The sequence below is a fragment of the Numida meleagris genome, chromosome 12 (genome assembly GCF_002078875.1).
Source record: "Numida meleagris isolate 19003 breed g44 Domestic line chromosome 12, NumMel1.0, whole genome shotgun sequence".
Lineage (NCBI taxonomy): Eukaryota > Metazoa > Chordata > Aves > Galliformes > Numididae > Numida > Numida meleagris.
Genome location: NC_034420.1, coordinates 16,954,329 through 16,979,956, shown reverse-complemented (window position 1 = coordinate 16,979,956; position 25,628 = coordinate 16,954,329). Strand labels below are relative to the sequence as shown.

At 48.5% G+C, this 25,628-nt stretch overlaps 1 protein-coding gene across 1 annotated transcript in view; it reads left to right on the top strand.

Annotated features, from left to right (window-relative positions):
- Positions 1-24,256, top strand: part of NR3C1 (nuclear receptor subfamily 3 group C member 1) — a 56,330-nt gene extending 32,074 nt beyond the window's left edge. Inside the window, exons 3-9 of the mRNA XM_021410508.1 lie at positions 563-726; positions 4,467-4,583; positions 8,788-9,066; positions 11,923-12,067; positions 16,804-16,934; positions 19,400-19,557; positions 20,377-24,256. Coding sequence (XP_021266183.1) covers positions 563-726; positions 4,467-4,583; positions 8,788-9,066; positions 11,923-12,067; positions 16,804-16,934; positions 19,400-19,557; positions 20,377-20,529 — 1,147 coding nt within the window. The 3' untranslated portion in view covers positions 20,530-24,256. The remainder of the gene's footprint in view (positions 1-562; positions 727-4,466; positions 4,584-8,787; positions 9,067-11,922; positions 12,068-16,803; positions 16,935-19,399; positions 19,558-20,376) is intronic.

The following is a 25,628-nucleotide window of genomic DNA, read 5'->3' as shown; positions in this document are numbered from 1 at the left end:
TCCTCCCAGTAGTTCTTTAAGAACTTAACCCTTCACTGATGGACTGGGTGTTTACATAGGAATATCTCATCCTCAAATTAAGAAATACTGTTATTTTCCTGAAATGCTGGGGTGAAAGGATCGTTTATTATTATAAATGTGTGCCTCAATTTGCGGTTTCTTGCATGGAAGTGTCCCGGTACAAAACCCGCTGCTGGCAGCGGAAGGGAAGCTCTTGCAGGACTTAATGCAGACTGTGGGGAATGCGACCGTAATGAAAGCAGTATGGGATGAGAGCGTGCTGTAGGAGTCGATTTTATAGACCAGGATCACTGCACAGGAAACTTGGCTTCAGAGATGGGTAAGGGAAGTAATCTTGACGTAGTCAAACGGGCAGTAAAGCAATCCATGCAGCTTTACTTACGTGTTACAGGAATCGCTGCTTAACTGTTTCTGGGTCTGTTGAACTGTCTGCGTGGAGCTGCGAGTCTTTGAGGATAAAGGCAGCCCATCTCTCACAGTTATATTGTGTTTGCCAATATGCCGCAGATCTTAATTCGTATTTTCATGGCTTTTTTCGCAGCCCTGGAATGAGATCAGATGTAAGCTCTTCTCCATCCACAACCTCAGCGACTGCGGGACCACCTCCCAAGCTCTGCCTCGTGTGCTCTGACGAGGCCTCTGGGTGTCATTACGGTGTTCTTACTTGTGGCAGCTGCAAAGTGTTCTTCAAAAGAGCTGTGGAAGGTAAGACTTGTTTGATGAATGTGCTGTTTAAAACTGCAGGATCCAATTCTGTATCAGAATGACCAAAGCCCGGCCGTGCGGTCCTGCTGGAGCCCTTGTTATTGCTCAAATCCTCCTGGGAAATCCCAGCCCTGGTATCGCTGTTCTTTTCATAGTAAATAACATTGATAATGGTGTGATTATCTGAAGCATAGATTCCATTTACATTTATAAAAATGCTCCCATTCACTCCGCATAGAAGGGTGCGTTGTTATCTTCGCTTTTTGTTTCCCTCGTTTTTTTTCACTGTTGTTTTTGTTTATCTGTCCTATTTATATACAGGCGTATCTGTGTGCGTTAAATCCCTAGTTTGCGGTTGTGAGTTGTAGTTGATTTGTGTATGGTGATGTGTGTGAAATTCGGTAGCTGTTCTGCAAGGTTGTGACAGTTCTACGGTGTTTCCTGTCAGCAGTGCCGGCTGTGTCACATCTGTGTAAGGTGTGTACGAGGTAACACAGAGGTGCGTGTGTGGGTTTGGGTCCTTGAGATTTCTCTGTAAGCCCAGGAGGAAAACGGCGATGCTGCAGTTTGAAATGGGAACCCGTAGCGGTGCAGAGGAGCGGCCGCTCTGCTCCGTGGGCGCTGTGCCTGCCCGGCTCTTCGCCGCAGTATCGGCATCAGAGACAGGGGGAGCACAGAGCTCATCGCCATGCTTCGAAAGGGCAGCAGCGGTTCCTGTGCTGCTGTTACGCAATGCAGGAAATCCCTCGCACAGGGCTTCCCGTCTCGTGCCTGTTTCAGACAGACCCTACTGGGCATGATGAAATGAGTCAGGCTGTCATTTTTTTGCTAACATTTTTGCAAGCTGGATTTCGCTTGAGAAGAGGGAAGGCTGTGTTTCACAAAGATGTATCGGCATTCCGTCCTTAGAAGTACTTTCCCTGTGCTCCCAGCTCACCCAAAGCAATAGGAAATGTAATATCGCAGTGGGAAGCTGCATGGAAGCACAGAGCCTCTCTCAGAGGGATCCGAGGAGTGGAGTTTGCAGGCAGTGCTGCTAGCCTCCATGGGAAGGATGGCGTATCCGTGGCACGCTGAAGCTGTTTGTCAAGTACCATGAGAACTAGCTCCAGTACAAAGCACTGAGCTGTCCTTGGCTCTTGTCTTGTCCTGTCTGAGCTGTGCTCCCGTCTGCACCGGGCTCCTTGTTGGGACAAATAATCGTCTGTAGCTTGGAGTGAAATAAGGGCGCTGGATGTCCCCCAGGAGCAGCGCTGCGTGGCAGCTGAGCGTGTCATAGCAACAGTTCTGCCTGTTCCGAAGTGTTAACAGGTGATGAAAGTATTGATACGGGAAGAAATGGGTCCAGTGATTTCTGCTGATGGGTGGCGTGACTTTGCCACATCTTGTACCAGCCGTGTTGGTGTTAAATACATCAAGCAGGGCTGGAGCTGTAGAACTGCAACACGCTCCTCAAGGTTTACCTGCACTTTCATTTTCTTATTGTTCCAGATTGTCCCAGCCGTAATCCTTAAGATTAGACATCACGGGTGTTTTCAGGAGCTCTTAAAGGATCTGTGAGTTTTAATATTCACCTTAAGGGACAAAAAAAAACTTGGTTTTAACTCTTGCAGGAATTTTTCTTATTGGGAATAAATGCAGAAAGAATTTGTTTCTGCAGAATTGCTTTCATTAATATCTGCCAAGCATCTGTTAGTGTACAGATCCAGCAAACTGCGCATTTGTTACCAAGCTGTAAGCCTGGAAACACTTCTTTTGCAGCTTTGTTTGCAGTCATGTACACTGCGATGGAAGTGGTTACAGAAACTGAAAGTATCAGTGTCTAGGAAACCAATATGAGGTGTATTTCTTTCAGCAAACAGTAGAACTAGAGGAAAAGAGGGAGGATGAAGGTGGGTCAGCTGTTCTGTATTTATACCCGTTCTCACACAAAGGTCCTTTCTTCAGGAATCCAGGATAGCAAAAGCTATCTTGTTCTAGTTCTTATTTTTGCGGTGCCTCGGAGCCCTTCTGCTTGGGTTTCTGCAGCCCCGGCCCCAGCACCTCCCGCCTGTCACCACCTCTCCTGCCAGCCCACGCCTTCCTCCTCCCACCTCCACTTTCATCTTGCTTCAGATCCTCACACCTTCCCTCTGCGCTAAATCCCTTCCAACACCCCTGCCTCCTGTAGTGCTCCAGATTGTGCTTGTTCTCCAGCCCTTTTCTCCCAGTCTGTTCCAAAGAATCTTTCATTCCTCCCATTATCACGACCCGTCAGAGCCCAGGGGCATGCTGGTGCTTGGGGTGGTGCTGAGCAGCAGTGTTGTCTGGATGCTCTGCAAAATGCTTACATCTGCAGTAAATTCTCCTGGAAGTGACTCAGTTTGCTTGCTACCAGCTTTCACCAGCATGTTGTTTAAGCATCTTTGTTTTTTAAGCAGCATGGGTAACTGAAACGTGCCCATTTGGCTGGCTGGCGTGTCTTTGGGCAGCGTTCTGACTACGGGAAGCAGAAGGTGGAAGGAGCTTCTCCTCTTTTTTCACCAAATGCTCGTGTGACAGAAGAGCTTTACTGTTATATGAAGAAATAATGTAGTTTCCATCTGGAAAAAAAAAAGGCAATAATGGCTAAGTAGTAGATATAAGGAACCCAAATACTTGCATGGAGATGGAACTCCATTAGAAAAAAAAATGGGAGTCTGAGGAAGATCTATACCTGAAGGTTCTGTATTTACCATGTGAAATCATGATCTCTGCTGAATATCTTGGAGATATACACTTGCAGTTCTACTGTGAAGTTACTCTGTTCTACTTCAACAACTGCAGATGTTCACCAGCCCGTAGTTCGCGTGTGTGCATACGTGTGTTGCACATCTGTTGGTGTGCCAGTAGCGGTACGGTCAGCCACGGCTCGTGTCTGTTCTCTGGCAGAACACAAACACGGCACAAGGCTCAGTGAGGCTGCTGCTGCTTGCTTACATGAAAAGGGCAGCGGGCTTTGTTCAGAAAACATTTGGGGCTTCCTTGGAGGATCAGGACGTCTGAAGCACTTCTCAGAGGTTTGACGAGGGCTGTAGGGATGGACTGCATGCCTGTAACTTTCACAGTTGGTTTGAAACTAATTCCTGAATTGGATTTTTTTTCTGTGGGAAGACTCCTAAGCTTCGTTGTTAGTAACTGAATATTTGGAAAATACACTAATTTTAATAGACGTACTTCGGGTCGCTGTATTCCTGGGGTCAGTTTTTCTGAATCTGAGGGTCCATTCAGGTGTTGGAGAGCTCGGTTGTCCGCTTCTGAATGGGTCAGGGAGGCTTCTCGGCTTCTGGAGCGGTGACAGCTATTTCTGTATGTCAGGAGAGATGTTGAAATGTATACTTTCCAAATGTGTTTGTGAATGTTATTTATATCTCATGTGAAATCATTCAGGGAAATTGTAAACATGCCATAGAGGCTTAGAGCTTTCTCCTAGCTTGGAGAAATGTAAGAGAAAAAGAGCTGTAAAAATAGAACTTGCCTAACATTAACAAACAGAAAATAGGATTTCTCCCTAAGCGTGTTGGCATCGGTGTGTAAATGCTGGAAGAGTGCTGGATTTGTAGTTGCTGGGAATCATCTGGATACTGATTTTGTTTTGCAATAAATGAAGTGCGGTGAGTAGGGACATCCCATAGGCCCCAGTTCCTTAATGCTGCGGAAACGGTGAATGACTTCATCTGATTGCGAGCCTGGTGATTATTCTCTGTGTTCTTTGAATGCAGGGCAGCACAACTATCTCTGCGCTGGAAGGAACGATTGCATTATTGACAAAATTCGGAGGAAGAACTGCCCGGCGTGCCGCTATCGGAAATGCCTTCAGGCGGGCATGAACCTCGAAGGTAATTCACAGTGTTCTGATCCCCTGATTTCTGAGTCCGGGAAAGGTCCTGCTGTTCAGGAAGCAGCACTTCAATACGGTAAAAGTACCGCACTGAGTGGTGTGCAGCAGCGTTTTAATGAAAGTAAGATTTTTAGTGCTGAAATTTCTCCCGTGCTTTCCTATCCCCACTCATTCGCTTTATCTCCCCCTGTGCGCAGCAGAAGTGAGTCATGCACACGAAACGGGGTTATTTTTTCTTCCTGTCAGCACATATATCTTGTTGCTTTTTCGGTGAATCTGAGACAGCAGAACTCTAGCAGAGGTCTTGTAGGGAAGTGCCATGCCTGCCTATTCTTACTTGGGAAAGTGACTTGATGCTGAAAACCACAAATGGGAGGGAATGCCCCGGCGTGTATCTAAAATTGGAGCGGGCCTTGCATCTTCAAGCTGAAGAAAAGGCAATTATTTTTATTCATGCTGTGGATTCTTGTTCTTAAATGTCTGAGAGGGTCTCTAGAAAAGATAATCTACTAAAGAAATATAAATACGCCAGCGCATATTTGTTCTCTGCTCAGTTGTGGATGGCTAATGAGAAACTGGAGACCACATCAGCTAGAGATTCAGCACCGGCTCTCAAAAGGCATGAAGGTTTTTTACTGGTGTCAGCTACGTTTCATGTTCGATATTTTTCCTTGAGCCGTAGAGATTAATGCTGTATTTACTAGCACAGTTATCATGGTAATCGTGATAACTTGCATCATCAAAGTTGGCAGATAAAATAAAAATGTCAAAAATGTTTGTTAATATGAACTTGTTTTCATTTCAGTGAAAACACCCTTCAGTAGAGTGGAAGTGGTGAGTTGTGTTAGCGATGGGTAGTGCTCGTACAGGAGCCCACGTTCGCGTGTCCTTTCCTGCTGCTCTTCTGCTCCTCCCCGCAGTCAGGGCCCTGTGTTTCTGCCCGGCTGGTGTCTGCTGCCCATCCTTCCCAGCAAAGGGAGAGAACCCAGCTGGCAGAAACACTTCCCCCACGCCGCGCTTACGCGTAAATCCCCCCCTCGGGAGGAGAGGTGGTGCTTTGTGTACGTATCAGCGGGGTCTGTGTGCATGGAGGCTGACAGCCACACTCAGCACGCTGGGTCCTGGCTAGGTCCTTGCAGCTGGGGGCTGTCGGTGGGGGTCTCTGCAGGGCACGCAGCTGGGCAGCGGGGCGGGCGCTGGGGTCCCAGCGGTGTTGGAGGTGTGAGGCTGAGCAGCCGGGCAGACCGGGAGCCAGCAGAAGTCACGCTGCAGCCAGAGGGAGGTTTCCTTGTCTGAGGTTTGGCACAAAGGCTCCTGGAGAGGAGCGACTTTCTGGAAGATGGGTATTGAAAAAGAGAAAATTGCTTTCATGGCTGAGGGAAGAGAGATCTAGAAATGGAGCAAAGAGAAAACGTTAGATCCCAAGGTGGTGTGAGAAGGAGAAAAAGAAAGAACTGTGAAAGCAGCAGGTTATCAGGCAGATCTGAGCAGATGGTGAACTGGTGGCACAAAAGAAGCAGTGGAAGAGAGGTCTGGAGGGCAGCATGAAGTGCATAACAGTGCGGAGCCAAAATGCTTCCTTGTACACCTAAACCATGCTGCTTAATCATTTTCTGTTCTCATTTGCCTTACGAGCCACACGTTTGACACTTCTTATCTCCATTTTCTGGAACTTTTTTGTGCTATGTTTTTTTTTTTTTTTTGAGTTGGGGGCATTGGGAAAATGCACAACTATCAGCTTCAGGTACCAGAGATTTCAGCAGAATGATGTTATTCTGTCCTATAGCCTTTATTTCATTGAATTCCCGTTTCCTGCTTCCATCACTAATTGACCCTAGCCATTATGTGGCACCCATTTGCTTTCCAACGCATTTGAAAAAACAATTTATCGTTAGGTTTTGTGCCCATAATAAGTCATCGCAAAATCTTTTTTGGCTTTTCACACTGCATTTTATAGTTAAACTCTTGGCAATTGATGTTATTTTCTGCCGTCTTCATTTTGAAACGATTTCAAGTTTTTTTGAAGGATCTCTTCCTATTTCTAGTAATATTAATTGCCCTGCCCTGCAGCTGCAGTGGTTTTTGCCTTTCGAGGTCCTGCTCTCAGAGGTGCGCAGTCTCCTCCGCTTACGACAGTGGGAGCATTCCGTGTGGTGTTGTGAGGCGGTATTTCCATGAAGGTCTTGATCTTCACATTCTCTTTACTGCTGAACTTTTGCCTCCAGAGCTTTTCTTCTGTTCCCCATAGTGTCACTGGTTTTAGTGGGGGTCGTGCCCGTGGGCTGCTCCTCAGCGTTTGTTGTGGGGCTGTAGAGATGCTGTGGGTTTGCCACGTGGCAGGCCGGCCAGCCGGCATCGCACAGCTGGACTGCGCGTCCCTTCCACGGCAGAGCCCTTCTGCATGCAGAGCTGTGTTGCCCTGTCCTGGTTCAGAGGTCGCTCCGTGAGATGGGGTCATGTCCCTGCTGCGCAGCTGGGACCTTGCAGCCGTGTCCGGCCGTCCCGGTGGAGGGGCCCCTCCGTGAGGTGGGACAGACCTCATCCACCTCATCCTCTGTAACATCTCACAGCAGTCTCCATCTTTTCAGCTGCATTGGAATTTTTAACCTGGCTGTGGGCAGCTCGGGAATCCCTTGGCACTTGGCTGCTGGTCTGCGGTGTCCGCAGCAGGAGCTGCCGGCGGGCGGCAGGGACCCGGCACGGCCACACTGACCCGCACTGCAGCTGCTCTGTTCCCTTCCAGCAGAGGTTCTTGGATGCTGGGGCTTATTTCTGTGCCAAGTTTATCTGTAGGGTTTATCTTTTGCATTTTGCCTTAAGGAGCTGGTTTTTAATTTGCGGTGTTTTTATATTTGAAAGTATAAACCTTCCTTTTTTTGTGTGTTACAACAATATATCTAAGTGAGGTTTAGTAGTGTTGCTTAATAACATTCTTGCACAATACTTTATCTTATCAGATATTTCTTTGATTGTAATTTTACCAGACTTTCTGGTCTGGAAGTATTCCATCCTAGGTGTCTGCGTTAACCTGTAGGCATGTGCACATAAATTTAAGTTCATTTAAAAAAGCAGTTTGTTTGCTTTTGAGAACAAGGGTGATGGCAAATGTATGTGTGTGTATAAATACATAAAGGAAAGAAAAATAGCAACAGAAAGAAGCTCTTTGCTCCAAAGAAATAATTATTGCTGTTCCACCATGAAAATTGCAGGCGATGTGGACAGTATCCAAGCTTTTGCAGAAATTCGGTTTATGCAGAGTCCAGAGAGAATTTGTTAAGATTCTGAAGAGTCTCTCCTAGCCAGTGGGAGAAGCGTGGTCTGGAGGGGATTATTGTATTCTGTTAAGCTACAGAGTTAGGAGACTTCTGGCTATTAGAGACACCGACTAGATCAGCAGAAACTTAATAAACATGAAACCACTTTATGCAATGTTTTCCTGTGCTACTGGTTTATCTTTGGAGTTGCAGAACAGAAATCCATCAATTAATTGGTAGAAAGGAAAAGAACTGGGTTTCATTCTGGTCTCATCCAAATAGTCCGTTCAGTTCAGCCTCCAGGAGAGCCCAGGTAGGAGATCTCGTTATTGACAACTGTTGCTTCAGCTTCTAGTTTATGGTTAACATCTCTGTGTGACGTTTTATTTATTTGGCGTATGAACGTAATGGTTTAATTATACAGCAGTGATTTATATCCAAGGAAGCTGGCAAGCGAGAAATCTGCTCCTGCCCAGCATTTCAAAAAATGTTTTCCCTGGCTTGAGGGACTGAGTCACTTCTTACCCATTAAATATATATTTTTTCCTTCTTTCTGTATGGTTTCTGCACTTAATTTACTAAGGAAATGACAACGTGCCCACTCCTGCAAGTCTTTTCCAAGCCGGTGCTGTTCTGTCACGTGAAGCCTTACTGAGCTTCTGCGTGTAAAGGTTGGGGCTGGGCCTCGTCTTTGTCCTCCTTGCAGTCATTACAGAGAATTTTGGGATAAATGTGACTCCGATTAAAATGTGAAATAAACTTATTTTCACAGGAAGATTGGTAAATATTGAAGTGAAATTATTTACAGTTTTATGAAAAAAATCCTTGAGCATTTCAATTGCCCAACCTACAAACACGGGAAAAACAAAGCAGCGTTTCCTCCGCTACGTGTGGATTGGCGTGTGGTTACTTTCCGTTACCTGACCCCAGTTATTCCATCTTTCCTAGCTCGCAAAACGAAGAAGAAGATAAAAGGAATCCAGCAGGCCACTGCCACGGGCGCCAGGGACGCTGCTGAAGCTGCTGGAAACAAGAGCGTGGTTCCCGCGTCGCTGCCGCAGCTCACCCCCACCCTGGTGTCGCTGCTGGAGGTGATTGAGCCAGAAGTGCTGTACTCGGGCTATGACAGCACGCTGCCCGACTCGAGCTGGCGCATCCTGTCAACCCTCAACATGCTGGGAGGACGGCAAGTCGTGGCTGCAGTCAAGTGGGCAAAGGCAATACCAGGTAGCGTACGCGTACGTTAATTACAAATTACGGGTTTTTTTTATTGGGCTTTAACGTCTGTCTTCGTATTTGATGTCCTTCAGAGCCCTCGTAGACAAAGCGCTAGCAGTGCTTGAGCTAATCCAGGTCTCGTACTTTTGCAGTGGAGTCTTCACCTTTATAGACTGATGCTGTCGTGCTGGCTTACCTGGGTCTGCATTCAGGGGTGGTTCTGTTTTCCTACCCATCTGTAGTTTCTTGTTGGCTGGGAATAGGCATTTGAGCGTTCCAGTTCCAGGGAGGAACTCAAGATGTTCATTTTCTCTCAAACATTGTAGCTACATGATTAAACTGTCACATGGGAAATTTGGAAATGTTCTTGCTGTTTTGGCTCCTGCCTGAAGACACTTAGCAGTTGCCTTACAGAAGAAAAGTGGAGTAAGATTGCAGCCTTGCCCATAACGTGTAGCATCCCACAGCACGGCTCTGGGAGGGGTCAGGGCTGCAGAAAGCTGAAGTTCTGTTTCTTTCTGACACAGCAAAGAGAAATGTTTTTTTCCCTTTCTCTTCTAGTGACTGCCTTTACCTGCTTCCAAAAACAAACTAGCAACAGCACTTCCACAGTGCTTTTGTTGCCCCAGACTGCAATAACGGATCACAGGGCTGCCAAAAAAACCCACGTCTTAGAGTGAGGTTTATGGTCATGGACCGTTTTACATAATGGCCTCTCTTATGAGGGAGGGGAAATCAACTGACAGTGGGAAAGAAGGACCAAACTCAAAGTGTTCTGTCCAGCAGAGGTGTCACTGCAGATACGTGTTTGTCAGCTGGGGCTCTGCAGCAGGGAGCTGAGGGAACTGCTGGGCTCTGCAGTGCAGGGCACGCGTGGTGCTGGGAGCAGCCTGCATCCTGAAACAGAATTCAGGCACCGTCTGCATGAGGCAGCTCTGTGTCTGCAAAATCTTCTGGACAGTTCCCCTAATCAGACGAATCCATCAGGTTAAAGCGTGTTCTTCATGAACATAGCAAGCTTCTGTTTAATACTTGTAATAATAGGGAATATTATTATCGTATTTCTACACTTTTTTTATTACTAAGATGGTTCTTCCTGTGCGGTTTTGTATTTGTATTTACTTCTGCTAAGTGTCCCCCGACCCCAGGCTGACGGTCCCTGCGCACTGGCTGCTGAATGCTTGAGCTGGGGTTTTCAAAGCAACCTTCTCCTGAGGAGTTTTTGGGCAAAAGTTTTGAGATTTGACCCGATAAGTTAGAAACAGGTTAGCAATAATTTGCTTGTATTTTAGAAGCAGTAAACAGTGGTTACTGCAACCTCCGAAGCCAGGAGCCTGCTTTGAAGCAGTTCAGAGCTCCCGAGTGCTGCTATTTAATAATCTGCTGAATGCTATCTGTTTAGACGTCTTCAGGAAGCAGCACTGTAATGAGCTCTTTAGATGCCAAATGCCTAATGAAATTAAATAAAATCAACTTGAATTCAGACTTCAATAATGATTCACTGTGACACGATGTTTTCTCGTTAGATGTAGGCATGATCCGATAGAAACTAGCATTGCAAATGAAAAGCTGCCTACATTTTGAGCCCGTTTAAGGGACCAATTTTCCGATTGTACACATTTCCTCATTATCTTAATTGCCTCTATTCATTCTACATATTCTTACAAGATTAGCTACCCTCATTAACTGTTTCTGATGTGATGTTGTGAGTTCAGTGTACAATTCTTGAATAAGAACAAAATTTGAAGTTAAATTGTTTATCATTTTGCGGACTGCTCGCAAACACTAAGAAAAACACAGAAGATTGCCAAATGAATGGCCGTGAATATCAGATAGTTTTGTCTCACGATCTATCTTTGACCGACCATCTTTCCCACATAATCACACACACATATGCTGATGTATTTTTTTAATTTAAGTCTTAGCTCCCCTTCTGGCATCCGCAGGACGTGTCAAAGCATATCCATAGAGTCTGTCCTGACATCCAGCGCTGTCATAGAGTCGTGGAGTCACCAAGGCTGGGGGTGACCTCCAGGATCACCGTGTCCAACCGCCCGCCTGCCCCCAGGGTTTCCCCCCCGAGCCGCATCCCTCAGTACAACAACGTGAACCCTTCTCGTACACCTCCAGGGAAAGCTCCGTCCTGAAAGTAGCTCGTGGCAGTTGCAGGAGGCCAGCGCTGTCAGTGGACGTGCATTTATGTAGGCGGGGTGCTGAGAACTTATTTTATATGTGTATACATCAGTATAATTTATAATGAAGGTTGAAGAGTTTCTTTCTGTTACCCCTGGGCCCTGTCTCCCCGTGCTGGGGCAGTTCTGTGTGGCCGGCAGCCCCGTGTTCGAACACCTCGTGCAGAGCTGTGCTGAGCGTTCTGCTCAGCCCTCCCGGGTTCAGCTGCACTCCTCTTGCCCAGAAGCTGTAATCTGAGTCCTGCAGTTGCAGAGCTTGATTTCTACATGTGCAAATATTTGAATGTAACCTTGGTAGTTGGAAAATGGTGTTTGCACCCCTTTTAAAGTACTGCTATTTTCAACAAGACTTTGACGTTTAAAAAAAACCCTCATTTTTGTTCTAATTTTTTTTTTTTCTTCTACCAAGAATGTAATCTAAAATACAGAAATGCTTGACTGAATCAGCTAACGGCAAGCGATCTTGTTGTTGCAGGTACTGTCATCGCATTTACAGAAATCATTACGAAATTCACTTCAAAAAGTAGTAATCTGCACTGGTGGTTCGGAGATTGTACTGATGATAAGCACGATCCGTTCCAGAGTTATTTGTGTTTGGGGTTTTGGGTTTTTTTTTGAGGTTTCTTTTGCTACCAACGCAGCCACACCTCACTGTTTTTGTTTTTGTGTTAAGGTTTCAGAAACTTGCATCTGGATGACCAAATGACCCTTCTGCAGTATTCCTGGATGTTCCTGATGGCTTTTGCTTTAGGATGGAGATCGTACAAACAATCAAATGGAAATCTCTTGTGCTTTGCACCAGATCTGATTATTAACGAGTAAGTAAGACTGCATCACTGTCTAGTTTTACCAGGGAGATGCCAGGCTCCCATGGCCCCCCCGCGTTCTGTGTGGGAGAGGCGAGTCGCTGGGCAGCAAACGTGCAAGGATCACAGATCCCTTTGTTGTCTGCAGCATTGTTTTTCTCCTGGCACATCGCTTGGTTTTTACATAGGTTGAGTGAAAGAGCAGTCTTTTTGATACCGAGTGCATTTGTTTACAGAAGGTTTTGTGGGAGGTGCTCGTACTGAAATGTCCCATGCTGTGTGACCCTTCCTGCACCATTCATTACAGTCGTTCATCTCACCAGAGCCAGAGAAGCTGGAGCTAGAAGTAAATGTGGGACTGTGAGAGAAGCTCAGCAAACTGCACAGTGTGCTGTGTGTTTATTGTGTAAAAGTAATCTTATCAGTTTCACTGAATTCTTGATCAGTTAAATGTTTATATCTGAGCACGATTAAAATCTGGCTGAAAGGGATGCGAATGGAAAAAATGTGTATTTTTGTTGCTGTTGAACTTCATCAGTTTTCAAGAGACAAGTGAATTTGCTATCGTATCTGGACATCCTTCTTTTACTGAGCATCGTCTTCCTTGCATTTTTGGAAGTGGCGTTGTGTGGTCATCTGTGCTGTGGAGGACTGAAGGAGGGAGCTCTGGCTGAGGAGGAGATGGGCAGTGAGCTTGGCTCGAGCTGCAGGGCTTAGGAGCGGTTGGAGCAGATGCACGCTGCAGTGCAGTGCTTCCAGGTGTGGCCGCAGGTCGGTCTGGCTGTGCCTCGGGCTGGGGAGCCCAGGCTGCCCGTAAGCTTCTCCTGCTGGGATGCGCTGTGCAGCTCCTCGTGCTCAGCTTCCTCGCCGTGCTGCTCTTGTTTGAGGCCGTTCAATGCTGGCGTGCTGCAGCTGCTCCTTGGGGCAGGGCCAGCAGGGTACCAGAGCAGTCTGCCACAGCCTCCTCCAGCGCGGTGCCACTAGCTGTGCTGCCATGTGTGCTGACACGTTGTCTGCGCTTTGAACCAGTTGCTGAAAAGATGTTGTGGGTGTCAGTCCTGGAGGGCGCTGGCCAGAGCCATTCAAGATCTAGCTCAGCCGCCTGCAGATTCCAGTCAGTGGGATGCAGTCACTGTGGGTTTGCTATTTTTTTTTTATCATTAAACGAAACAGTCCACGTAGGACTGCTCCGGGCCTTGGGCACATGCAGACACACAACTTGTCTGTATGTTTGAAAAGCGATGCGAGTGACAAGCTCTGATTTGCACCCAGTTATGTGTCTGCAGGCAGCGCTGTCCCCTGGGCACGTCTTGAGACAGTGCTCACATCTTTTTGTTCCTATTGCGCTTCGGTTCCTGTTCTCCCCAGTCTTTTCTCCGTGTAAAAAGGAAAGAAAGACCGTGGTGATTCCATTTTCTGTGGGATTAGCCATTTATGTTTCATCATGCTTTTTTTGTTTTCATTTATTTGCTTGAATAATCTTCCATGTAAATATATATCCAGGCCTTTATAAGCTTTAATAATTTCTTTATAGTAATTATTATTTTTCGGAGAGGGGGAAGAAAGGTGGGGGACAGATGTATGCCCATCTGTGTACTTCTGCTGATTGAAGTTATTAGAATATGTCTCTGAAATAAAGTAGCTTCCATGTGGGGGACTTAATTGAAATAATTGACGTCACTAATAAACGTGATAGCATCTCATTTGCTACAAGTCAGAGATCTCCTGTGGTTTTATCAATGGGTCAAAACCACAGAGCTTTACAGTGAAGTATGTGCCAATACTCTTAAAAAGCAAGGGTAATCCTCTTCTACTCAGTACTAATTCTCCAACGTGTTCTGGCTAGCAGTTCCAGTACGCAGACCTCATTAAGATGGCATTTGTTTTCAATAACATTTGTCGACTGCTAGAACTACAGTTCCTTCCGACTTCTCCTCCGGTGTGCTTCAGGTTCCCTATAAAACTCTCTGGTCATAACTTTTTATGTACTATTCAGCAGTAAAACACAGCCACCTCTGAGTTAGCCGTGGCCATTACTGAGTGATGCATGAAGACGCAGCATGCAGAGCACAGTGCCTCTGGGCCGTGCCACCGGGATGCTGGAGTGGGGGGAGGGCAAGGGAGATGCTGTGTGCACTGGGAGAATGGCACACAGACCTGGTCTGCGCACCTCTGCTTGATACAGGATTCAGAAGATAGTGCAGTGGCACGTGATGTGCCCAAAAAGGCACTCTGGAATTTAGTTGGTGCTTTTTCCTGAGATGCATCACATTGATTTTTCACCCAGCTGCTCCTTTGCTGCTCCCCAACCTCAGGGTTTTAATTAAGACAACATTTATTATTATGTTATAGTGGTTTTTCTTATATTAAGCCTGTTTCCTGTGTCACGTACACGTACAGCATGTATATATATAGAACCTTGGTACCAGTTGTAGAAAGCTCGGCAGCTCCATGCACGGCAGGCTTTAACCATCACCTGTTTGTTGGAGCAGTGTGCGTGCCGGCGGCTCCGTGCTGCTGTGTGACATTCACAGCACGGCTCCCAGTGCCTCTGTCTGCTCACAGCCTCCATCTGTGTCACAGTGCACACGGAGTTACAGTGAGGAATGCTCGGTTGTGCTCGTCAAGTGCACAGATGTCCTTTGGCTGTGGCCTGGCTTTAGAAAGAAGGTTTTGAAAGTTGTGTCTTAGGATCCGGGTTGTGTTTGCGTGCACATCATCTTAGCTGTGTGCTGCTCTTAGATTTGAGGTCGTCTCCTCTGTCCGTGCAGAGCTGACTACCACTCTGCACTGGCACTGCTGGGACAGAAAGCAAGGAACTGTTAATTATGGCTTTATAAGCAATGTTTTATCAGTTCTCTTATTCCCAGAATTTTTTTGAGCATTCTTTTGTAACCAGCTCTGTGCAATCCGTATTGTCTGATTTCCAGAACGCAGCATCTTGTTTACTGGTTTTTCTGTAGACTTGGCTGAGCCCAGTGACTCAGCAGAGCTGAAAGCCATCGCATGCTGCTATCAGCACACATCCCACACGTATGCGTGTGTGCATTAAGTGTAACTTACACGGGCTGCCATTCGTCTTACGTTTGAGCCTAATGCCCAACTTGCATGCTCCTTTCTGTTTACCAAAGCAGAGGAAGATTAGATATTACAGAACAGAAATGTGTTTCAAATCAGACTAGATACACAGTAACTAGCACAGAATCGCTGCAGAAATGATAAACTGCCATTAGTCAGCTGCTTAAATCTCAGCTTCTATGAAGGGCAGGAGTTGCAAAAACATTGCACTGTTGCACTCTCTGGTGCATTGCACTCTGCCTGGCGAGCTGCCCACCCTGCTCCCATCGCGCTTCCCGAGCTCGGGGTACCGGCAGCAGTCAGACCTTCCTTTCCCCTGGCTGCCCAGGGCTGGTTCCCACTGGGGCTTCACTTGAAGGCTCCGCGGTTGGTCGGGTTCTGCTCCTCCCTCCCGCGCTGGCAGCCGAGCTCATTGCAGGCCTGCAGGCCGGCGAGGGGCAGAGCTGGGCCCTGTTCCCAGCACAGGCACAGCCCCTCTGTCGGCTCAGCCCTGGGCAGGCGGGCTGTGCTGCGCTCTCGGTTTTCGGGGGCCGCTGCTGGCTCAGCTTCGGTATTAACAAAAATCTGTATGGAGGTAGAACGGATTCCCAGACTCGGGGTGATGACTGCATCTACAGCAGATGGAAATAAATGACAGGCTGACCCATTTCATAACGTTTATTTTAACCTTCTGCCCAGAAATGGACACGCTTTTTCATGAGGAAAACTGCTGAGCCCTGTGGTGGGATGTGTTTGAATTACCCCATTGGATGGAGGCTCGGTGCCCTTTGACACAACCCGCAGGGCTCAGCAGAAGTTTTTCCAAGCGGCCGAACAGCGCACGCTGACGGCAAAGTGTCAGGTGCCCTGAGCAGCACCCTGCAGCGGGGCATCCTGTATGGACCTGGTGCTTGCTGGGTGAGCACGCGGTGCTCGCGCTGCGGCTCCGGCACGGTGCCAGTATGTGGGCTCGGGGCTGTGCATGCACGTGTGCAGCTATGGGTACCCCGCTGCCAGGCATTGCTGCGAGCAGTCCTGCTGCGCCTCGGGAGGAGTGGGTCAGTGTTGGCATTTGGAAACGACGGGTTTTCGACACTTGTGCTTTACTTGGTTTTTGGGAGGTCTAAATAGCTTGTATTTCTTGGCTCTTTCAAACCGTCTGAATTGCTTTAATTCTTAGGGTTTTGCACCCCTAGGAAGGTGTGTGTGTTTTGTATTGGCTGAGGGTTTCCTGTGCTGCTTTCCAGCATGCCTGTGAGGTTACATTACGTTTCTGTTGCATGCATCAGCTCTTGCAGCACTGAAAAAGGAGAACTGAAAAATGCTAGCAGCTCTGGAGGAAACGGTGCCATTTCATAACCAAATCCTACTTTTAACTTATACTGGGATTCAGTTTTGTTTCTTTGTTTAGATTGTAGTATTGAATAGAAGATGTCTTGAAAAAGGTGGTGCTGTGTTTAAATATGTCATGTTCTCCTGATGCTGCAGTTCAGGGCCACTGCTTACACGTGGTGACCGAGGCACTGGCCCGAAGGGAGCTCCCTGGAGAAAAATGAAGGTTCTTTTGCTGTAAGCCAAGTTCTGGCCTGACATCTGCCGCTGCCACCCCAGCAGTGTTGAGGGAAGGATGGAGGAACTTAGATCTAGAACTCTAAGATGCCATTTAACTAATTGTTGTATTTATTTCTCAGGCAGCGAATGAATCTACCCTGTATGTATGAACAATGCAAACATATGCTGATGATTGCCCGAGAGCTGTCACGGCTTCAAGTCTCATATGAAGAGTATCTCTGCATGAAAACGTTGCTTCTCCTCTCTACAAGTAGGTGAACAGTTAAATACCTGTGTGAGCAATGTGAGCTTACCTTGCCAGTGCCATGAAATGCATGCGGTGTAGCACTGTGTTTGGTATCTAATGACAAAGAGAAGTCGCAGCGCCCTGCTTGCCACCTGAGCATACGGGGTGACTGAGGAGTTCTGCTCTTAGCAGATGTGGGACATTGATGCCACGGTAGTGCAGACTGCATGCAGAGCTTTGCAGCTCCAGCAGAGGCCTAAGCCACAAACTGGCTGAGCAGTTAGCACCCAAAGAAGCGGCCAAAGCGCTGACTTCATGCCCATAAAAAATATTTTCAAGAAAGTTGGTGAGCAAGTTCTGATCCAGTGAAGCTATTTCCTCCCAAACAAGGGACTGAACTCTCCTAGAAGTCATTTAAGAGTTGCTAAATACAACTATGGCTTTCAGCATCTAAATCTAGAAATATATAGTGGATTTATGATAGATGTCATAAGGTAGATGTATGTAATATACTGCACAACGGCTTCATATATCTTTCAATAAGATGAGCTGTCGTTAAAACAAGTCATAACTTAATAATGTTCTATTGACTGTATTGCATGGAAGGTCAAAGCGTAGCACCAGAATAGTCCTTTTCTGGGCTATACAGAACGATGCTAATATGAAACGCTATGTAAACAATTCTACAGTGTTGTTTTTACTCTGTATTCTTATTCCTTTCTAATAGTTTTTTTGTCTCTTCATGCACTGTGTTGTTGTAACTCCCTGACAAGCGTCAGTTTTAACCCTGGCTCAGAGCAGTGCAGACTGAGAGCAGCTGGGGCTCTGTGTGTGTACGTGGGGAGGGTCAGTGCTGGAGCAGCGCTCGCCGTGTGCCTGCTGCACCGCGCCGTGCCCCGCTGCACCGCTCTGCTGCTGCCCTCGTCCCATGGGCTGGGAAGGCTGCACCCTGGGCAGCAGGGAATTCCTCGCAGCCTTTGCTGCTTCTGTGCGGCTGGTTTTGTTTTAATGAAATGACAGGGGTGGGAGTGTGCCTCAGAGGGAGCCAGTAAGAACAGCAATGCGTGGACAGATATTTTGCGCAGTGCATCTACGTGATTGAAAGTAAATCTTTTTAAAAGCTTCGACAGCACCGAGGGCTCCGATGTTCCTTACCTTAAGGAATATTTAGATACAGAAACGATATAAGGAGCATTCATAAGGAGTAATTGCATTCCTTCTTGCAAACAAAACATGGGTAGCTGTCACCTGGTGGAGGCACGAGGACCTGGTGGCCCACGCTGTGTGCGTGGTGCCGCGGCTGCTGGCCGTGCCCTGGGCTTGGTGTGGGTCTCCAGCCCTGGTCTCAGCCCTCAGGTGTCCCCGGGCCAGCAGCCCCGCGTGCAGAGGTGCTCTTGAAAAGGGACCGTGACCGCCACAGCTCCGCGCTGCTGCGCTTTGTAAAGGCTGCAAACTTTGCTCGGACGGGAGATTCAAAGCTAAAACCTCTCCCAAAAATTCCTGAAGTGGTTTGGAAGTCAGGGAGGCCAACTTTCCTACAGGAACTGGAAATTTCCTGACAGGAATTTCCATGTCAGGAGTGGGAAGGAGAGCGCCTTAGTAGAATTGAGCCCATTCACGAGCAGTGTATGACCGGCGCCGGCATGAAGCAGCAGAAGGCTTCTTTGTTGTCCTTGTGCTGGAAGACAATACACTCTCACATTTCTTTTCGAGCCCGCGTGTTGTGTAAGTGGTACGCTGTGGCACTTCTGAGAACTGAAGGCCTGAAATGTATCGCTTTTTCAATCCGTCGCTTCGCAACTGCAATTTCTGGTTCCTGAGTTCCTGCGCCTCTCTTCTAAGAGAAGAGGAAGAAGAGGGGAGAAGCAGGAGCCTGGGGGCTGGGGCCCATGGCTGCTGCTCACAGCCCAGCTCCTCACACAGGGCTGACCCAACTGGTGGCGGTGCCGTGTTGCCATCTCCTCCACGGGCCAGGCCGGCTGCAGCTCAGGAGATGCTCAGAGGGGCTGTGTTTTGGGGGGCCTCCCTCCACCCTGTCCTCCTCTGTTCCTTTCGGCCTGCTCTGTCTGTGCTCCCTCCCCCTGTAGCTTTTGTTCACTTCAGTGCGGGGACCGAAGGCTGCACTCGTGGGGAGGACTGTGTGTGTCTGTGTGCCCAGTGCACCCACGCTGGGCCTTGGGAAGGGCCCTTCCTGCCAGCAGCACGAGGTGCCGGCCCGCCCGCCTGCACCCAGCCCTCCGTCCTCATCTCTCCTTGTTCCTGGGTTGCCTGTGGTTGCGTTTGATCTTCACTTTGCCAGCAGCCCCGTGCTGTTGGTTGAATGAGTCGTCTGTGTCGGCTCCCTCTCTTCTTCCTTCTTTCTCAGCTGTCATTTCATTTCGTTACTGAGAATTGAGTCCTTTTGGTCATTTTCGTGTAGCTAATGTAAGATTGTTTAACTGATAACGCAGTTCATAGATGTATAACCTAGATGTGTGTCGATGTTCCAGTTCCTAAGGAAGGCCTGAAGAGCCAGTCTTTGTTCGAAGAAATTCGCATGACATACATAAAAGAGCTGGGAAAGGCCATCGTGAAAAGAGAAGGGAACTCGAGCCAGAACTGGCAGCGGTTCTATCAGCTGACGAAGCTGTTGGACTCTATGCACGATGTAAGTCCTGGAGGGCATGTTCCAGATGAGCCGGGATGTGGGGTGCACTGCTCTGCACTGCTGTGCCCTTGGCTTTGCTTTGGGGCAGATGCTGTGGTCTGGGAGGCGGTACCCGATGTCTAACGAAGGACCAGGTGAACGAGGTGGACTTCCTGCTCTCAGGGCACCGCTTGGAAGGACTCTGTGGCGATTAGTTCTTTAATTAATGTATATTTCAGTCTCTGTATTTTAAAAATGGTGTTGCTTTAAAATGGAGGAACCGTGAAATTGTAAGTTGTTTTGGAACAGTGGGGGGGACGTGCCGGTGGAAGGCAGCATTAGTCCAGAGCAAGGCGTCCGCGATCCGAGGCCGCGCGTGAAGCTGTGCTCCGCGACGCACGGAGCTGCCTTGGCGGTGACCTGCTCCTGCCTGCGGGCTGCCCTCCTGTGCAGCGTGTTCCCAAATGCACGGAGCTGCCGGGCCACGGCTCAGCCGGACAGGGCGAGGGAAATGTCAAGACCTCAATTTTCCTTTCCCTCTTAGTTTACCTGGAAAGATTTTATGGAGGTTATCCGTGTTTCTGTTACTTGTACGCGAGGATGAGAGCTGATGCAGCGCGCCTTCGGTGTTTGTAAAGACCGTGCGTGGTCTCTTGCTGGGTTGGTGTGAGGATGGCGTGGCCGGGTCTGGTGGATGAGGCTGAGCTCGGGGTGTGTGCTGCTCTGCCCGGGGCCCCGCGGCGCTGCCGGGGCAGATGAAGCCGGGGGGGGGGGGGAATTGGGGAGCAGCGCGGCCGGGAGCAGCGGTGTGAACGTAACTCTCTGCTTTGTCGCTTGTAGGTGGTTGAAAATCTTCTGAGCTTTTGCTTCCAGACGTTCTTGGATAAATCCATGAGTATTGAGTTCCCAGAAATGTTGGCAGAAATCATCAGCAACCAGATACCAAAATACTCAAATGGAAATATAAAGAAGCTCTTATTTCATCAGAAGTGACTGCCTTAATACAAAAGGGTTGCCTTAAGAAAACGTCAAATGATAGCTTTTTTCTTTTTTTTTTCTTTCTTTTTTTTTTTTTGTAAAGACAGAACCTACCAGACTTGTTAATTTTGTCCTTGCAGCGGTGTTTCTTTTGTAATTATGCACTACATGTGGTTTACAGAGGGCCAAGATTTAGGCTATAGAAGCAGCGGATTTCTCACATTTGATTTGTAACTGGGGAGAAAGGAGAAAGGAGAATAAAAAGGAGAATGAATCTTGCTTACCAGAAATCACATTTCTCCCCCTACGCAACATCAATGGATGCATCAAAACCACCAGTGACAAGATCTGAGGCTGTGTTACGAACATTCTGCTAATTAATTTCTGCAGTTGGCTGGAGACAAGTTTTTTTTTTTTTATTGTAGTAACGCATTTTGGATTTTCTTTTAATTTTTCTTTTTTTTTTTTTTTAAAGTTAAGGTAGCATTTTGGTTTATGCATGTAACCTGAAGAAAGTTTACAAGTGTATATCAGAAAAGGGAAGTTGTGCCTTTTATAGCTATTACTGTCTGGTTTTAGCAATTTCCTTTCACTTTATATACCGTGAACGAGGCTTGTTCATTTTTTCTTACATAATTTTTTTGTAATACTTCAAGATGCCTATTGTACAGCTGGTTTTTTAAGGCGGGGCAGCTCGTAGCTTTCCTAAATGACCTCTAGACGTTAATCCTTGAGTATACTCGTGTGAAAATGGGTTGGGTTTTCTAACCTAATAGCTTTCAACTGTCGAGGTGACCATAAAATTTGGCATTTTTTAAGGGCCGGGGGGGGGTGGGAGAGCACTCTCAAATCTAATTTCAATAGATGCGAATGAAACAAATACTTTTGGTACATGTACAAAAGCGTTGGATATGCAGATTCATAGAAAATTAACACAGTCCTAACTGGATGTAAACGAGCAGGTTATTTTGTATATTAAAAAAAAAAAAAAAAGCCTGATTTTTGCATATAATGCAACAGCCATAACTACGAGAGTCACGGGCTGCGCTGATGCCAAGAAGATCAGTCCTGACCGCCCATCAGGAAACCTTCAGGAAAATATGCATAGCTTAAGAAAAGTTTACTTCGGTGTGGGGAAACTCGCGTTCTCTGCACGCCGGATCCTCCCGTCACGCAGGTATCTGTGGGCAGGCGTCCTCGCCGCGAGAGGCGGACGCGGCGCCCGGCGCTTCGGCTCCGTTCCGTTCTTGCCGCAGCAGCGCCGGGAGCCGTCTCCGCGGTGAGACGCCGGCTGCGCAGCAGCGGAGCGGGGCTGCGGCTCCGCACGTACTGACCCGACCCCGCGGGGAGACGCCGTCCCCTCGCCGCCCGCTTCGCCCCTTTCCTCGGGAGCGGGAGCGCTCCGTGCCGGCTTCGTGGGCTTCGCGTTGTGCGTCCAACCTCGTCCTTGTACGGCTGCATCCCTTCCTGTCGAGTGACTCGCGTGCCATAAATCCGCCGTCGGTCTCGTGAATTTCTCCTCGTTGCCATGGATAGCTGTATTTTAAAAACGTTTAGAAGCTGTAGTAGCCTTTTCTACCTGCACCTTAACGATTTTCCGCGTCTCAAAATGGAGGTATTTACCAAGCCACTCTAAAATTTGATTTGTACTGAAAGTGGCCCGATTATTTGTGTAATAGCGGCGAGAAAAATCATCCGGGAAGATACGAAACCTAATATATTTTTGTATTTAGTTCTAGTTTCCAATATGTATAATCGGTATATTCGCTGATCTGAGAAAAGAAGGGAAGGGCTACTGCAGCTTTCAAAGCAATTTATTAATGACTGTAAAATAGCTTGTATAGTGTATAATAAGGATGATTTTTAGATGACAGATTGCTTTATCATGATACATGTAATTATATTTTTTGTAGGGGTCACGGATATGCTGAATGGCAACGCGTGCTTTGTCTGGAGGTAGTGCTGAGGGCACTGACGTTCAGCATCCAAAGAAGTACTCCGTTAGACAGAAAAAAAACAAACAAACCAACCTGTGTTCAGTGGCTGTTCTTAAGGTTGAATTCGCATTTCTCCAATCACTGTGTCAAAGCGCAGGTCGGACCTTGGTGGGACGCTCCCCTCCGCGTGTCCCTGTGCCGGAGCGGGCGGGTTCCTTGGCAGGCAGCCCGGCGTGCGGCAGCAGCTGGCATCATTGGGCAATAATCGCATACAGGTACCAGCAATATGGCCACACCGAGCGCGGGGCTGGCGGCGCACCGGGACCTCTCTGCCGTCCCGCAGAAGTTCGTTTCCGAGCGAGATAGGAAACTAAATTTTCATCCTTTCTTAAATCTTTTTGAATGTTATACCTATTAAAGGAAAAAAAAAAAGATGCTATATTCAGTACTTTGGAGTAAAATATCATCTTTAATAAAAAAAAAAAAAACCACGGCAATCCTTCTCTTCTCTTGGAATGATCTGTGGCGCACACGTATGCTGGTGGCAGTGCAGGTGCCCCGAGCGCCGGGGCTGCTCCGTGCAGCGCGTGCCGAGCAGCGCCTTCAGTTCTTTTCCTTTCCTTCTTTTTTTTGCTTTTGCTTTTCTTTGTTTTTCTTTCCTCTTCTTTTTCTGTATATTTTCTTCCCTCCCCCCACCCCCCAGCGGAGAATTAACTCCAGTGAGTGTGAACCAGTTGTTGTCGTCGGGAGAGAAGCGGTAGCGGAGGGCAGGGGAGCTGCTGCCCCGCTCCGTGTCGGTGCGCTCGGTTCACGAGTGGAAGGAGGGAAGGCGGCTGTGGTGCCCGGGGCTGGCGTTCACGCTGCGCGCGGTGGAGGTTTGAGCGTCGCGGTGACAAACGCGTTGTGCTTTAGCGAGCAGTGAGGAAGGAGTACGTGTCCGTGTGTCCTAGTCCTTGTAGCACCGGGCAGTGTCTGCACTCCGGGTCGAGCAGGGAGAACGGCGACTTGTGTCCCTTCAGTGCCTTATCGCAGGGCGTGCGGCCGCGCGGGGCCATAGGAGCGGCCTTAGGGAGGGCAGCGGGGATGCTGGGCTCTGCGGGCGGGGGGGTGCTCTGGGCATCGAAACGACCTCGCCCTTTTTGCAAAGACAGGTCAGGAATAGGAGGAAGTGCCTGGGTGAGCGTCAGCCCCGTCCCGCTCCGGGCGCTGGGCGAGGGCTGCGGCCGTGGCTCTGGAGTGAGCGCCGGGCTGCGCTCGCTGCTGCTGGGGCCACGCAGGAACCAAACGATGGGGAAGGAGCGGGGCTGCAGCGGGGGGAGGGGGGAGGCTGAGCGTGGAACACCCCCACCTCCACCATCGGCATCGCGGCGTACGTCGGCGTGTGTCATTACTCTATTTTGTATATTAAACGAGAGATATATAACGGGGACAAATCCTATATCGTACCGGTGTATGGCATTATTAAAAAAAAAAAAAAAAATCATTATTTTTATCACAGTAATTTTAAACGGCATAAAAACAAAAATTAAAACCAGTGACTCCTGTTTAAAGATGAAAGTTGTAGTTTTTTATTCATGCTGAATAATTCTGTAGTAACAAGTCTGTAGTTTTCACCGACTCAGTGAAATGTTGGACTGTAAAAGCTTGTGTGGAATTGTTGAGCATTTATTTTTTCATTTAAATTTGCTGTTCTGGTAATACAAAGCCACACATCTGTACAGAAGTTGCAGTAAATGTGAGCCATTTACAGCAATGCCGAGTAATGGACAGAAACCATACAATAAAATTCTGCTTTTTTCATTCAATGGCTCCAGAACGCTTTTGTGGAGTTGTCGCCGTGTCCCGGCAGCCCCGCTGCCACCGTGCACCTCGTGCGCACCAGGAGTTACAGCAAAGCTCATTGCTGCCGCAATTCCCGAGTGAGAGAATTTCTGATCTTCCTGGTCGGAGGAACGTTTTAATTGCAAATCACGACTTGCGTTTTCCAGCCCTTGCCACCAAAGTTGTAACTCCCATTATTTTGGGGGGGGGGGACCTGCCCCAGGTGTGTAACAAAGCCCGGTCAAAGTGGTCTGTGCGCCGGGGGCTGTGGGTGCGGGGCTGTGTCGCTGTCAGCGCCGTGCATCGTTGGCCGGCAGAGCTGCGGGTGTGCTGCGCTCAGCACCGCCCCTCCTTTACCCCCTTGAATAGCCGTGTAAGAGCAGCCATGTAATAAAATCGGCTTTAATTGCAGCATGAAATGCCAGCTTCCCAGCAGGGAGCAGTTGATGGGGATTGTTTGCGATCAGAACAAAGAGTTACATAAATTTCGCTTTGGTTCTTCCCATGCTCCACGTCCGTAGGCCGGGGCTGGATGCAGCAGGAGAGCGGGATGGACGGCAGCGGCACTTCTGTGCGTGGCAGTGGTGAGAAGACCTTTCACGGGGACATGTGGGATCCTCAGACGAAATGTCTGCCTTCCTCCAGCCCACGGCACCGCGGTGTGCTCTGCACGGCGCTTCCTGGCAGAGCGTGGTGCTCAGCGCAGGTCCCCATGTGCCACTGCCCTTGTCCCCTGTGCTGCGCTGCGCTGCACAGTTCCCCACACGGAGCTGTCAGGACTCGGCTCCCTCTGACGTGGGGCCGGGCGCTGTGCCATGCCGCCGGGCCGCGCTCATTGGGCATCCGTCTCCATCTTCCAGGAAACCCAGATGGAACCCAGCGTGAGCCCGGGCTCTGTGATGGCTTTGCTTTGTTTTGTTCACGCTAGCCCAATAAAACGACAGAAATTGAGAATGGTTTGGAAAAGACGCCGTTAAATGCCGTTTTTATAGTGCTGGCATTTGGGCATCCCGGCCCTCGGCCCCTGGGCATCGCCCCCACCCGCAGCGCAGGGCAGCGGTTCCTCCTGAACACATCTCAGAGCCAACCCGGGACGGAGTGGGGGTGTCCGGGAGTGGGGTCCCCTGCCCACCATGGCTGCAGGAGCGGGAGCCCCGGCCCAAGGCTCGGAGCTGCCCAGACCCCAGGCTCCCAGGTACGGAGCCTGGAAGGAACTCGCTGCCGGCAGAACCTGCGCAGCTCCATGCTCGTCCCGCTGCGCCGTCGGCTGTGGCACAGCTCCAAATCGTAATTAAGGATATTCCCCGAGGTCACCGCAGGGAGCTTTAAGTTTAAAAAATAACGAGTAAGTGGAAT